The sequence below is a fragment of the Gekko japonicus genome, unplaced genomic scaffold (assembly GCF_001447785.1).
Source record: "Gekko japonicus isolate JY-2015 unplaced genomic scaffold, Gekko_japonicus_V1.1 scaffold488, whole genome shotgun sequence".
NCBI classification, from domain to species: Eukaryota; Metazoa; Chordata; class Lepidosauria; order Squamata; family Gekkonidae; genus Gekko; species Gekko japonicus.
The window spans coordinates 145,431-161,151 of NW_015176466.1; the positions used below are offsets into that span (position 1 = coordinate 145,431).

Consider the following 15,721-nt stretch of genomic DNA (forward strand, 5'->3'; position numbering starts at 1 on the left):
CAGGAGAAGAGGGAGGGTAAGTTGCTTCCTCCCCGCCTCTCCCCACCCCTGCCTGCCTGGGGCCAGGGAGGGCCTTCGCGGGGCTTCCTCGCACTCCCGCCGGCTTTGCAGGTCCACCGCCAGGACCGTTGGGGGCGGGGTGTGTGGCCTTATGACACACTTCCGGTGATGTCAGGGGGTGTGGCCTTATGACACACTTCCGGTGATGTCAGGGGGTGTGGCCTTATGACACACTTCCGGTGATGTTAGGGGGTGTGGCCTTATGACACACTTCCGGTGATGTCAGGGGGTGTGGCCTTATGACACACTTCCGGTGATGTTAGGGGGTGTGGCCTTATGACACACTTCCGGTGATGTCAGGGGGTGTGGCCTTATGACACACTTCCGGTGATGTCAGAGGGTGTGGCATATGCTAATGAGTTATACTAATGAGGCCCCCTAGCTCTTTTTCTACGAAACGACCCCTGGAGGGAGCAGTGACCTGGTCTGCTGCTCAGCCATATCCCTCCCCACCTTGCAAGGCATCGTCTGCAACACTACGTGCCGGGGAGGTCTCAAGGAGGCACAGAGACAAACGCACAGGGCCACAGCAATGACGGTTTCTCCCCAGTTTGCATTTCAGAATGACCCAGTCCTGGGAGAACTTTCCCAAATGTTTCAATCGGCTCTCATGTCCCAGTCCTTCTGCGTCAGCAGGGCTGGCGAGGAGATGGAGGGGAAGCGTGACCTGAACGTGTGGGAGGCATGGGCGGTCCGGGGGTGTAAATCCCACACCGCTTCCAGCTCCTGTCAGAATCAGTGGATGCGTCCAAATTGGCCCACTGGACAATTTTCAGAATTGCCACTGGACTGTTTTGGTTTGCAGAAATTCGTCTCTGTGCACCAGTGCTAGGGTTGCCAACTTTGGGGTGGGAAGTTCCTGAAGATTTTGGTGGTGGAGACTGGGGAGGGGAGGACATCACTGGGGGTACAATGCCACCTTCCACCCTCCAAAGTCCACCTTCCGCCCTCCAAAGCAAGGGAACAGATATCTATTTGTTGTAATACTGGGAGATCTCCAGGCCCACCTGGAGGCTGGCAACCCCAGGGGTCATTTCATAGAAAATATGGTGCAGGAGCTCATTAGCATAACTTATTAGCATAACTTATTTGCATGCGTCACACCCCCTGACATCACCGGAAGTGTGTCAGAAGGCAACACCCACCGCTCAGGCTCCACTGGACTCTTTTGGATTGCTAGCTATTGGAGTGGGGGGGGAACGTGCAGATCTGCCCTTGCAGAGGAGGGAGAGCTTGTACCTGAATAAAACCTGGTCTTAAAGGTGCCACTGGACTGTTTTGGATGGGGGGGGGAACGTGCAGATCTGCCCTCACAGAGGAGGGAGACCTTGTACCTGAAGGTGGGCCGGGGGGGAGCCTCTGCAGCTTACCTGGCTGCTTCTTGCTCCTCATGGCCCGACTGAGGGCTGCTGGGAGCAGGGGGCGGGGCTTGTTACATGTGCCCACCCCCTGGGCTCCTTACTGCCGGAGCTCCGCTCCTGTGTGCTCCCACAGGAAATGACCCCTGGGCAACCCTATGTGCCACAGGAAAGGAAGCCCAGTGTTCTCTGGTTGCCAATTCTGGGTTAGGAAGTACCTGGAGATTTGGGGTGGTGAAACCTGGGGGAGGGCAGTTTGGGAGGGGGGGGGCACGTCGGCAGGGGACAATGCCACAGAGTCCGCCCTCCAAAGCTGCCATTTTATCCAGAGGAGCTGATCTTGGTCATCTGGAGATCCATCGTAATTGTGGGAGATCTCCAGGTGCCACCTGGAGGCTGGCAACCCAACCTTAGCAAGGGCTGTGGCTCAGCGGAAGAGCACCTGTTTGGCATACAGAAAGTCCCAGGCTCTATCTCCGGCATCTCCAGTTAAAAGGACCAGGCTGTAGGTGATGGGAAAGACTTCTCCCTTGGGACCTTGGAGAGTGACTGCCAGTCAGAGTGGACAAGACTGACTTTCATGGATGAAGAAGAGTCTGATTCAACAGAAGGCAGATTCATGTGTTCTATGGTTTTCATCCCAGCACACAGAGGAAGAAGAAAAAGAGATTGAATTTATACCCCCGACCCTTCCCTTGGAGTCTCAGAGCAGCTTGCAAACTCCTTTCCCTTCCCCTCCCCACAACAGGCACCCTGTGAGGTGGGTGGGGCTGAGAGAGCTCTTGACACAAACTGCTCTTTTTCAAGGACGGCTGTGCCAGAGCTTGTGACTGACCCAAGGTCACATCAGCAGGTGCAAGTGGAGGAGTGGGGAATCAAACCCGGTTCTCCCAGATTAGAGTCCGTGCACTTAACCACTACACCAAACTGGCTCTTACTCCAAACTGGAGGAGGTCATGGGGTGTATGCAGGACCCAGCTGAAAATGCCAGAAGGCGGTTTCTGAAAAGGTTACCGACCGAGTTGTGTGGGCCAGACCTAACGCCCTCATAGATCAACTTCCTTCTTAGGAAGGGATTTTTCTTTTAAACTATTAAAGTCAGGACATTCTCAGTGCTGGGGAGCAGAGAGGAAGAAGGTGGGAAAGAGGGCCTTTCACCACATGATCAACTGGCGCCTGATAGTAGAAAAATGTGCCTTTTGGAGCCAAGCGGCCAGCAGATTGCAAAACAACGGAGGCTGGAGGTTCCCCCCCATATGACAGGAGTTCTGTCCATGCAAATGCATCTGATTCGGACAACAGACATGTCGCTTTTCCAGACGGGGGTCCCACAGGGAGGAGTGCTCAGGAAGTGAATGTGTGAACTAGCCTATTAAGGATACAGCTGGGCTCCGCACCCAACTTTCAAAAAGTTTTTAGCTTGTCACGTCTTCTTTCCCCCGAGGAATTAGTCGAATCGCAGTGAGAGCACTGAGAATTCTGAACAGGAGCGCTGGGAACACTTCAGACAGAGTAAGGCAGGTTATGAAGGAGTAACAACGGAATCGCCGACAGAATATCCTCATCGGCTTGTATTAAAGGATGGCTGCAGAGAACCGCTTGAACAGGTGTAGGTTGCACTTGCAGATGACCTTGGAACCCTCAGAGGGCAAGCCCGTGCCACACAGAACTCTGGGAACTGTAGTTCTGCCAGGAGGACTGGTGGTGGAAAGTGCTGTCAAGTGGCAGCCAACTTATGGTAACCCCATAGGGTTTTCAAGGTGAGGGGCGGCAGGGGCGATTTGCCCTTGCCTGCCTCTGCCTCACAACCTTGGTCTTCCTTCGCAGTCTCCCACCCAAGCACTAACCAGGGGTGACCCTGCTTCACTTCCGAGATCTGACGAGATCGGACTAGTCTGGGCCAGCTAGGTCAGGGCAAGAGAATTAGGGACCTGAAACAGGATTCCCGGCACCAGGGGTCATTCCGTAGAAAAAGAGGTGCATGGCCTCATTAGCATAACTCATTAGCATAGCTTGTTTCCATAGGCCACACCCCCTGACATCACCAGAAGTGTGTCAGAAGGCAACACCCACCGCTCAGACTCCACTGGGCTGTTTTGGATTGCTAGCTATTTGGGGGGGGGGGAATGTGCAGATCTGTCCTGGCAGAGGAGGGAGAGCTTGTACCTGAATAAAACTTGGTCTTAAAGGTGCCACTGGACTGTTTTGGATTGCTAGCTATGGGAGGGGGAACGCGCAGATCTGCTCTCAGAGAGGAGGGAGAGCTTGTACCTGAATAAACCTTGGTCTTAAAGGTGCCACTGGTCTGTTTTGGATTGCTAGCTATGGGAGGGGGAACGCGCAGATCTGCTCTCAGAGAGGAGGGAGAGCTTGTACCTGAATAAACCTTGGTCTTAAAGGTGCCACTGGTCTGTTTTGGATTGCTAGCTATGGGAGGGGGAACGCGCAGATCTGCTCTCAGAGAGGAGGGAGAGCTTGTACCTGAATAAAACTTGGTCTTAAAGGTGCCACTGGACTGTTTTGGACCAGGTGGACTCTGCAACTTACCTGGCTGCTTCTTGCTCTGACTGAGGGCTGCTGGGAGCAGGGGGTGGGGCTTGTTGCGTGTGCCCACCAGTTTTCCCTCTAAGTTGAGTTAGTGTGAGCTAGCTCACAGTTTTTTAGCCTCCGGCTCACACATTTTTGTCTTAGCTCAGGAAGGATGGCTCCAGAGCAAACTAATTTATGCAGGAGCCAAATCGCTCGCTCAGAACTGTAATGCCAGTGGCTCACAAAGTAGAATTTTTGCTCACAAGAACCCACAGCTTAGAGGGAACATTGGTGCCCACCCCCTGGGCTCTTTACTGCCGGAGCTCCACTCCTGTGCACTCCTGCAGGAAATGACCCCTGCCCGGCACCCATATTAAACAAAAGTTCTACAATTCTTTGGTGGAAGCTATGGTGCTTAGAACTGATATGTCTGTCACACAGATGTTCTACTGCTGCCGTTCCTCACACACAGAGACTGTAAGGTTTTCAGGGGCTTTTTTTTTTTTTTAATGGCAATTGCTAGATTACTGTAGTGCAACAACATGACCTATTGTCGTTGGATGAAAATGTGGGATTTGCTACCAGCAGATGTAGTGATGGCCACAAGAACAGCCAGCTTGAAAAGGGGATTAGAGATTCATGGAGGACAAGTCTATCAGTGGCTACTCGCCATGGTGATGGAGGGGAACCTCCACATTCAGAGGCAGTCAGCCTCAGAGTGCCAATGCTAGGAGGCAACATCAGGGGGAAGGCCTCGGCCTCTCACTGGCAGTCTTTAAGTAGCGGCTGGACAAACGCCAGGGATGCTCTAAGCTGATCCTGCATTGAGCAGGGGCGTTGGACTAGATGGCCTGTAGGAACCCTCCCAACTTTGTGATCCTACTCTATGATTCTCTATGCCCTGTTGTTGGCCCTCCAGAGGAACTGGCTGGCCACTGTGTGAGACAAAATGCTGGACTAGATGGACCCTCACTGGCAGTGTTCCCTCTATGCTGAGTTAGTGTGAGCTAGCTCACAGTTTTTTAGCCTCTGGCTCACACGTTTTTATCTTCGCTCAGGAAGGATGGCTCCAGAGCAAACTAATTGATGCAGCAGCCAAATTGCTCACTCACAACTTTAATGCCAGTAGCTCACAAAGTAGAATTTTTGCTCACCAGACTCCACAGCTTAGAGGGAGCTTTGCTCACTGGTCTGATCCAGCAGAGCTCTTTCGATGTTTGTCTCATGTTCTTATTGCTGTGATCTACTAACTGCTCTGAATCTGCAGCTTTCATTTGAAAAAGGAGTGTACATCTTCTAGCCATTCTAGGAGTGTCCTCTAGGAGTGTACATCTTCGAGTCATGGAGTTAAAGGGGTTTCTACCCCAACCTTTGACCCCGTGGACCGAGATCAAATCTTCCCGTACAATTCGTTTAAAAAGCTGCTTCAAAGGTGGAAGGGGAGAATGGATATTATTTTATTTTCCTACTGGGTGTTCCAAATATCTAACACAGCCAGACACAACATTTCCCTCCCTCTGAAGTATCCGGCTTCTGATTTGTGAGCCACGTCTTTAACACCTGCAAATTCTTTAACAGGAACAAATTCTGACGCTTCCTGGATTTGGTGTGCTCTGATGGGGACAGCCATCCTCTCTCGACCTGTTGCTTTTTGCCCAACGTATGCAGCTAGCTTGCAAGGTGCAGAGCTTTTCTCTCTAAAAAATGCAACAAAACAAAAGCAGTCCAGACCGTGACAACTTTGTATTGATAAACCCAAGCACTTCAAAATCCTAATAGCCATAATTGTGGGTGGTCGGAGTAGGGTTTTCCAACCTCCAACTAATCTCCAGACTACAGAGATCAGGTCCCTTGGTGGACATGCAGGGGTCATTTCCAGCAGGAGCGCACAGGAGCGGAGCTCCGGCAGTAAGGAGCTCAGGGGGCGGGCACATGCAACAAGCCCCACCCCCTGCTCCCAGCAGCCCTCAGTCAGAGCAAGAAGCAGCCAGGTAAGTTGCAGAGCTCCCCCCGGTCCAAAGCAGTCCAGTGGCACCTTTAAGACCAAGTTTTATTCAGGTACAAGCTCTCCCTCCTCTGCGAGGACAAATCTGCACGTCCCCCCCCCCACCACCAATAGCTACCAATCCAAAACAGTCCAGTGGAGCCTGAGCGGTGGGTGTTGCCTTCTGGCACACTTCCGGTGATGTCAGGGGGTGTGGCATATGCAAACAAGTTATGCTAATGAGTTATGCTAATGAGCTCCTGCACCTCTTTTTCTACGAAATGACCCCTGTGGACATGGCAGTTTTGAAAGCAGGCTGTGTGGCGTCAAAACCTTGCTGAACTCCCCCAACTACCGATCCCCCAACTCCAGCATCCTAAAACACCCCATGAAATTCCCATGATGAAGGCAACAACCCTAAGCCAGAGGGAAGAAACCTGCCCTGGTATGAGCATCAATAGCTCTTACATATTATTCCTCAGGTTGGACTTTGCAGTCATCCCAAGAGGAAAACACCCCAAGGGATGATTTGGGTGTATGGAGGTGAGCGGTGAGGACAGGGTTAAATGCTCACCAGTGTTCCCTCTAAGTTGAGTTCGTGTGAGCCAGCTTGCAGTTTTTAAGCTTCCGGCTCACGTTTTTTTCTTAGCTCAGGAAGGATGGCTCCAGAGCAGACTAATTTATGCAGGAGCCAAATCGCTCACTCACTAGAATGATAAAAGGGTTGGAACACTTTCCCTATGAAGAAAGTTTAAAACGCTTGGAGTTCTTTAGCTTGGAGAAATGACGCTTGAGGGGTGACATGATCGAGGTTTATAAAATTATGCATGGGATAGAGCAGGTGGAGAAAGAAGTACTTTTCTCCCTTTCTCACAATACAAGGACTCGAGGGCACTCAATGAAATTGCTGAGCAGTCGGGTTAGAACAGATAAAAGGAAGTACTTCTTCACCCAAAGAGTGATTAACACATGGAATTCACTGCCACAGGAGGTGGCGGCGGCTACAAGCATGGACGGCTTCAAGAGGGAATTAGATAAGCATATGGAGCAGAGGTCCGTCAATGGCTATTAGCCACAAAGTATAGATAGGGACTCTCAGGCTGGGGCCAGTGATGGTCTGTATTCTTGGTGCTTCGGGGGGTGGGGGCAACAGTGGGAGGGCTCCTAGTGTCCTGGCCCCGCTGCTGGACGTCCTGATGGCCCCTGGTATTTTTGGCCACTGTGTGACAGAGTGTTGGACTAGATGGGCCATTGGCCTGATCCAACATTGGCTCCTCTTATGTTCTCACAAAGTAGAATTTTTGCTCACAAGACTCCCCAGCTTAGAGGGAGCAAACCCGCTCCTTCTCTCCTTCAATGGCTTTTGTATCATTCACTCTGTTCAGGCTTTGCTGGCAAAATATATACGGTACAGGCACTCTTGTGCAACATTCGAGATCTCTCGGTCAGTTTATCTTCCCACAAGGCGTTATCTCATATGTGAGTTATTAAATCTTTGTCACGGTTTCTTCCAAGAAGTTTTTCTCCCCTGCCACAAACTGTGTCTGTGAAGAAAGCAGACAAATATCAAGAATTCCAGGGGGAAACCGGTTTGTTTGTTTTTTAAAGCTTTTTATTTTACTGAAACTATCAAGTAGGGAGAGAAAGCTGTGTAAGCTCGGAGGAGGTCTCTGTCATTGACAGTCTCGCAGAGTCTCCCCCTATGCCTCCATTTGGGATTTCAGGCCCACATTGTTTGTTTGGTTTATTTTCTCGAAAGGAAATTCAAATTTCCTTTCTGGTTTGTAGCCGAACAGTCCGGCATCCCCACCCTGAAATGAAATGTCGCATCCTTTCCTCATTAAACGCAAACTGTGAATGGGTTTTGTAGCCCGGGGTGGTGGTGGGGGAGCATATTATCACCAGTCAGAAATTTCCACTGGAAAGTCCCCTGCAAGTTCGTGGGAGTCTCTGTCCCCTCGAGAGGATGCATGATCGGGGTGGCAGCTCAAGGGACCATGACGGCTGCTGCGAGCAGGAGAGAAAGAATCCGGCAGGAGAAAGAATAAACCACGTGGACTGAATGGTCCCGATTTCCTCATTCTTCTCGCTCACGTGGTTTTAGCTGGGTTCACACCACCGCGCACTACTGATTTTTCTGTGCGAGGTTAAAAAAAGGATCACATAGAAAGAGATCAGATGTCTCATCCAAACCAGATGGCCATGACTTTGCATTTATAAACATGTCCTCTTAGAGTTGCCATCCTCCAGGTGGGGCCTGGAAATCTCCCGCTTTCACACCTGACCTCCAGCTGACAGAGATCAGCTCCCCTGGAGAAAATGGCTGCTCTGAAGGGCAGACTCTGTGGCATTGGACCATGCCGAGGCCCCTCCCCTCCCCAAAACCCGCCCTCTCCTGGCTCCACCCCCCAAATCTCCAGGAATTTCCCAACCCAGACCTGGCAACCCTACGTCCTCTTCGAAAGGTATATAATAATAATAATAATACTGTTGGATGCCCAGAGTGGGGCTGCCAACCTCCAGATGGGGCCTGGAGACCTCCTGGAATTGCATCTGACCTCCAGATGACAGTTCTCCTGGAGAAAATGGCTGCTTTGGAGGGGGGGGAGCATTTCTATGCCCTTATACTCTGCTGAGGTCTCTCCTCTCTCCAACCCCTCCCCTCCTCAAGGCTCCACCCCCAAATCTCTAAGGATTTCCCAGTCCAGAGGTGGCAACCTTAGGCTAGAAGGGAGACACCTGCCCAGGTACAAACATCAGCTGGTCCTACATAAAAGGCCTGTCAGTGAGGCGCCACCCCATTGCATCTGAAGAAGTGGACTCTAGCCCATAGAAGGCCAGAAGGCCAACCACCTCTGCTTCTTTCTTGCCTCGAATGCCCCTTGCATGGGTCACCATAAGTAAGTTGAGACTTCATGGCACTTGCGTATGTAACAGAGTGTGCATACATCTCCTAGGTAAGAACATAAGAGACGCCAATGTTGGATCAGGCCAAAGGCCCACCCAGTCCAACACTCTGTATCACACAGTGGCCAGAAATACCAGGTATAAAGCCAACAGTCGTGATAGTCTGACCCACAATCAAACAGTCATAAGACCTATAAAGAATGCTGTTTATGTATTTCAATCTAAAGCACTACAACATAATACACAACTCAAAAGAAAATCTTTGAACCAAGGTACATAATCAACGTCGTCTCCGGATTACTTAACGTTTCAAAAAAATGGATCTTCTTCAGGAGATATTATAATGGTGCCAAAGCTCTCAGTTTCATAAATGTTAGACAACAAGTCTTAAGAATATAAAATTCAGATAGGACGCTGATCTCAATTAACATTCAGGCTCAAAATATGCTGCTATGTTTCGTCTGGATCCCGGGCGTCACCATTTTTTTTGAAACGTCGTTAAGTAATCCGCAGACGACGTTGATTATGTACCTTGGTTCAAAGATTTTCTTTTGAGTTGTGTATTATGTTGTAGTGCTTTAGATTGAAATACATAAACAGCATTGTTTATAGATCTTATGACTGATTGTGGGTCAGACTATCACGACTGTTGGCTTTATACTTGTTTAACAAAAATGCCAGGTGCCATCAGGAGGTCCACCAGTGGGGCCAGGACACTAGAAGCCCTCCCACTGTTGACCCCCCCCCCCAAGCACCAAGAAGACAGAGCATCACTTGCCCCAGAACCCCTATCTATACCTTGTGGCTAATAGCCACTGATGGACCTCTGCTCCATATGCTTATCTAATTCCCTTTTGAAGCCATCCATGCTTGTAGCCACCACCACTTCCTGTGGCAGCTAAGGTAAGTTAAGCCGTTTGCTGGTGTAGTACGAAAAAGCTTACCACACTTTTACACTGGATGAAAAATCAAGGGAAACTGGAGAGGACATGCTTCATCACTTGGCGGAGAAATCCACATGACCTGCTTACCAGAGCGTGTATGCACCGACTTTGCAAGGAAACGGTTGTTTGCAATCACCCATGGTCACTGCGGTATCACAGTCGCATCAGCCCAGTTGCTGGTGTTGTCCTGGGAACTAGTACGAAAAAGCTGGAGAGGACATGCTTCATCACTTGGCAGAGAAACCTACATGCTTCATCACTTGGCAGAGAAATCTACACGACCTGCTTACCAGAGCGTGTATGCACCAACTTTGCAAGGAAACGGTTGTTTGCAATCACCCATGGTCACTGCGGTATCACAGTCGCATCAGCCCGGATGTACATATGTCCAACCATGCCCGTTTTCTCATGTGCACTGCCCTGCTTGGTACGCGTTGTATCTTTGACATCTCCCATTCACCGCTCCTCTGGTCTTTTCTTTGGCAGTACCGAGCCTGGATCCGGCAGGAATATGGCAAGAACCCGTTTGATGACCAAGGGGAGCTGCAGCGTTTACTCTCCCAGCACGAAGAGAAAACAAGAGAGCAGCAAATCGGACACAGGGAGACTAACTGGACCAATGCTCCGGGCCCCACCAGGCCTCTCTCACACAACGCCTATGCTAGCGGCACCAGCAGTCGCTGGACGAACAGATAACCGTGCCGTTAGACGGGACTCTGCATGGTTCCTCTCTGGGAGGAGCAGCTTTGTTGTTTTGATCTCTGCTGGAGAATTAAGTAGGTTAGCTGCTTCGGGAGGCGCTGTCGCAATCGGCAGGTCGAATAGTTAGAGCCGCCCTCTCTCTGGGGGTTTCCTCCCGGCTCTGCCACAGATCTGCAAAGCGATCGTGTGACTTCCAGTGACTCTGATGTTGCAGTCCATGTGGTCAACTGGAACAGTCTCCTTCAAGTCAAGCAGGGAAGCTGGACTAGCCATGGGCCTGATTCCAGGAGGGCAGGTGTCCACTTGCAGGTTGAAAAGATGGGGACTACCTCGGTCGAGCCTTCACGAGAGACCTGGAGGGCTTTAGTCCTTAGGGTTAAAAACAAACAAACAAGTGAATGTGCTGATAGGGCCTCCGACATGGGCAATGGCTATTTCCAGTGGATGTTGCAGTCCATGTGGTCAGCTGGAACTGTCTCCTTCGAGGCCAAGTCAAGCAGGGAAGCTGGACTAGCCGTGGGCCTGATTCCAGGAGGGCAGGTGTCCACTTGCACGTTGAAAAGGTGGGGACTACCTCGGTCGAGCCTTCACAAGAGACCGGGAGGGCTTTAGTCCTTAGGGTTTAAAAAACAAACAAACTAGTGAATGTGCTGATAGGACCTCCGACATGGGCAATGGCTATTTCCAGTGACAATCCTTAGAATGTGGTGGTATTGAGTGATCTAACGGATGCACGTTTTTCTGTACTGGCGAACAGGCACGGCCTTTAAGCAATGTGCATAGACTCTCAAAAACGCATTCTTTTAGAGAAATGCAATTTCTGGGAGTAAAGCCAGGCCGAGACCACAATAGTACACAGAATCATGCACGCTTAAGCCTGCTGATGCCAGGAAATCGAACTTCCTATTGGATTATAACCCCAAACTAGAAAATAGGGGCGGGAGGTATTTCTGAGACTGGTAATGCTGCGGTGGCTCAAGTGGTTAAGACGCTGAACTGCAGGCTGTGGAAGGTCAGTAGTTCAGCAGTTCAAGACCCGAGTTGCCACATGACGGAGTGAGCTCCCGTCTCTAGTTCCAGCTCCTGCCAACCTAGCAGTTTGAAAGCAAGACATTGCAAGTAGATAAAAAGGGACCACTTTGGTGGGAAGGTCACAGCGTTCCGTGCGCCTTGGTGTTTAGTCATGCCGGCCACATGACCACGGAAACGTCTTCGGACAGCGCTGGCTCTTCGGCTTGGAAACGGAGATGAGCACCGCAACCCTAGAGTCGGACTCGACTGGCTTTCGAACAAGGGAACCTTTACCTTTACCTTAATGTTGGAACATGCATAGTACAGGTCAGCACAAGGTCAGTAGTACACATGAAGCTGCCTTTTACTGAATCAGAACATTGGTCCGTCAGGGTCATTATTGTCATTATTGTCTACTCAGACCCACAGCAGCTATCCTGGGTCTCAGACTGCCTTTTACATCAACTATCACCTGATAGCTTTAACGAGATGCTGGGAATTGAACCTGGGACCTTCTGCATGCAAAGCAACTCTGAGCCACAGCACCTCTGCAGTATAGTTGGTGCTTGGGGGGGTCAACAGTGGGAGGGCTTCTAACAGAGGTCATTTCGGGGGGGAACGCGGGGAAACACAGTTCCCCCGGGTGAGGTCCGGGGGGCGGGGCACATGATGAAGACCCGCCCCCTGCTTCCGGCCTCCCCGCTTCCAGCCCTCATTCAGCCAGGAGGAGGCAGGAGAAGAGGGAGGGCAAGTTGCTTCCTCCCTGCCTCTCAGCATATGGAGCAGAGGTCCATCAGTGGCTATTAGCCACAAGGTATAGATAGGGACTCTGGGGCAAGTGATGCTCTGTCATCTTGGTGCTTGGGGGGGTCAACAGTGGGAGGGCTTCTAATGTCCTGGCCCCACTGGTGGACCTCCTGATGGCACTGGTATTTCTGGCCACTGTGTGATACAGAGTGTTGGACTGGATGGGCCTTTGGCCTGATCCAACATTGGCATCTCTTATGTTCTTATGTTCTTAACACAAATGAAGCTGCTTTATAGTGAATCGGACCACTGGTCCCTCAAGGTCAGTCTTGTGCAGTCAGACTGGAGACCACTCTCCAGGGTCTCAGGCAGCGGTCTTTCCCATCCCCCTGCTACCTGATCCTTTAAGCCAGAGGTGGTGGGGACTGAACGCAGGACCTTCTGTATGTCAAGCTGATACTCTGCCACTGAGGCATGGTGCCACCCGTAAAGAAAATGTAAAACCCAGGTTGTGGGGTGTGTGTGTGTAATTTTTTGCATTTGTTTGTCTGTGCGCCAGCCCCGTAGCTAGGGAATTTTGGGGAGGGGGCCTCAGGGGGCCCGACAGCTAATCAAATGAAAGTACAGTGCAGGTGGCAAGTTGGAGCGCTTTGGGGGCAGCCCAGGAGGGAGGGGCCCCCAGAATTAACACTAGGGGGCCAGGCTGTCCCCGTGGGCCCCACGTTAGCTATGGGCACACTGTGCGCCCATGTCTGGAAGTCATGTCAACCTCTGGTGACTGCTACTGGGGCATCGAGATGTTCAGAGAAATGGCCTGATAGCCTGCTTCTGCCTCCTGAGCCTAGTATTTTTTAAAAATTTTCTCAGAAGAAAGGTGGGATACAGAAGGGAAAAGGGGGTGGGGGGGAAGTATGAATTCATCAGGTTTCTCAAATAGCATGAGTTGTTAGATACAACAAGTGAGATCACATACATTCCGACCAATGCTCCCTCTAAGCGGTGGAGTCTTGTGAGCCAAAATTCTACTTTGTGAGCCACTGGCCTGAAAGTGGTGAGCGAGCGATTTGGTTGCCGCGTGAATTAGCTTACTCCGGAGCCATCCTTCCTGAGCGAAGGCAAAAATGTGCGAGCCAGAGGTGAAAAAACTGTGAGCCAGCTCACACCAACTCAGCTTAGAGGGAACATTGATCCCGACCCTGGTATTCTTTGGAGGTCTCCCGTCCAAATACTTGCCAGGGTAAGCCCTGCTTAGGTTCTGAGAGCTTGCCTTGGGCTATCCGGGTCAGTGCCAAAACCCTGTTTTAAGTCTGTCTTGTAAAAGTGGCTTCCAGTGCAGTCCTAAACATGTCCACTCAGAAGCAAGTCCAATCAGCTCACTTCGAGGCCTTAAGGGTGTTTTACACGCACACAATGTAAGTAGATAGCTGTTTGCTTGAACCAATGTGAGACACGACCGTGAACTGGCTACAGCAAACATTTGATTTCCACTTTGGTGTAGTGGTTAAGTGTGCGGACTCTAATCTGGGAGAACCGGGTTTGATTCTCCACTCGTCCACTTGCAGCTGCTGGATGACCTTGGGCAAGCCATAGTTCTGTCAGAGCTGTTCTCTCAAGGGCAGTTCTCGAGAGAGCTCTCTCAGCCCCACGTACCTCACAGGGTGCCTGTTGTGGGGAGAGGAAGGGAAAGGAGATTGAAAGCCGCTCTGAGACTCTGAGTGAAGGGCGGGGTATAAATTCAATCTCCTCCTCTTCTTCTGAGTCTTATCTCAGATTAACGGCATCCACGCAAGCACAGCTAACTCCAAGAAACCTTAAGCGTCTTGCGTGAATGTGTTCTCAGTCTCCTTTGTACGTTGTAGGACATAATTGACCTCTCACTTACTAGCAGGTGGTTTATCTGGCCTTCATCTGTTTTATCAATAAAGAATGCATTGTTACATCTTGCACTCAAGGCTCTTTTTGTAGAAAAAGCCCAGCAGGAACTCATTAGCATAATAGGCCACACCCAACAGCAGGAACTCATTAGCATATTGGGCCACACCCCTGACAGCACAGCTCATTAGCACATTAGGCCGCACCCCCATGTTACCAGAAGTGTGGTTATCCAGCCACACCCACCTTTTGCTTCTTATTCTGTTGACCTTGTTTGTTGTCAAAACCCAGGGCTTTTTTGTAGCAGGAACTCCTTTGCATGTTAGGCCACACACGCCTAATGTAGCCAATCCTAATGAGTTTCTGCTGTTGGGTGTGGCCTATTATGCTAATGAGTTCCTGCTGGGCGTGGCCAACTTGGGAGCCAGCCGGAACTCTGTTCCTGTGAGTTCCTGCCCAAAAATAGCCCTGCTTGCACTGATTCTTAACCAGGAGGACCATCCAAATATGGGCAGCCTCTTGTGCATCTTCCTTGTTGAAAGCCGCGGCATTTCCAAACCCAAGTAAAAGTGCACAACTGCTCAGGAAATGTTGTTGGTGTTTATGACTCAAGATAAGGTCAGGGGTGGGTGGGAATAGTGATTATATGTCTATTTCCTTGAAAGTAACCTAACAGGAACCCTTCATGCTTCAAGGTGTGTGTGCTTGCGCTACAGCTGCACAGTTTATCCAGGCTTGATTTTGTTTTTCGGTGAATTAAAAGTTTTCAGAGAACGTTTGTAAGTTCCTGGTGAGTGGTTTCGCTGACAGAAAGCAGTTTTTGTAGGAATCTCACCACCCTGTTACAGCTTCTTTTCTGGGTATAGGGCTGCATTCTCCATTGAAGGAATTCTTCGTCCACTTTATTTCTACATCCGGCTGTTTGGCTAAAAAAGAATGCACAAGGCAGCTTACGCAATCACACTAATAACAAAAACAAGCCATACAAATGACCAGTGTTCCCTCTAAGCTGAGTTAGTGTGACCTAGCTCAAAGCTTTTTAGCCTCCGGCTCACACATTTTTTTGCCTTCGCTCAGGAAGGATGTGGCTCCAGAGCAAACTAACTTATGCAGCAGCCAAATTGCTCGCTCACAACTTTAATGCCGATAGCTCACAAAGTAGGATTTTGGCTCACAAGATGCCACAGCTTAGAGGGAGCATTGCAAATGACCAAGCAATTTCCTCTAGGATCCTAACTGTGCGTAAAGTGCCTTCATATCCCAGCCAATATGTGGGATCCTGTAGTGGTTTTCAAGGCAAGATATGTTCAGGGGTGGTTTTGACCATTGCCTGCCTCTGCACACCAACCCTGGACTTCCCTGGTGGTCTTCCATCCAAGAACTAACCCGGGCTGACCCTGCTTAGCTTCTGAGATCTGATTAAATAGGGCTAGCCCGGCCCATCCAGGTCGGGGCAAGAACCTAACTACCTGTAAGGTAAAGGTTCCCTTGCTCGAAAGCCAGTCGAGTCCGACTCTAGGGTTGCGGTGCTCATCTCCGTTTCAAAGCCGAAGAGCCAGCGCTGTCTGAAGACGTTTTCCGTGGTCATGTGGCCTGCATGACTAAAC

The 15,721-nt window shown here is 50.4% G+C and overlaps 2 protein-coding genes across 3 annotated transcripts in view; both read left to right on the forward strand.

Moving 5' to 3' along the window:
- LOC107123755 (dual specificity protein phosphatase 22-A-like) overlaps positions 1–10,713 on the forward strand; it is a 37,558-nt gene extending 26,845 nt beyond the window's left edge. For both annotated transcript variants that reach the window (XM_015427096.1, XM_015427095.1), the window contains one exon: positions 10,269–10,713. In XM_015427096.1, coding sequence (XP_015282582.1) covers positions 10,269–10,478 — 210 coding nt within the window. In that variant the 3' untranslated portion in view covers positions 10,479–10,713. The remainder of the gene's footprint in view (positions 1–10,268) is intronic.
- Positions 10,714–10,932: 219 nt separating this feature from the next.
- IRF8 (interferon regulatory factor 8) overlaps positions 10,933–15,721 on the forward strand; it is a 29,677-nt gene continuing 24,888 nt past the window's right edge. The window contains exon 1 of the mRNA XM_015427093.1: positions 10,933–11,047. Coding sequence (XP_015282579.1) covers positions 10,941–11,047 — 107 coding nt within the window. The 5' untranslated portion in view covers positions 10,933–10,940. The remainder of the gene's footprint in view (positions 11,048–15,721) is intronic.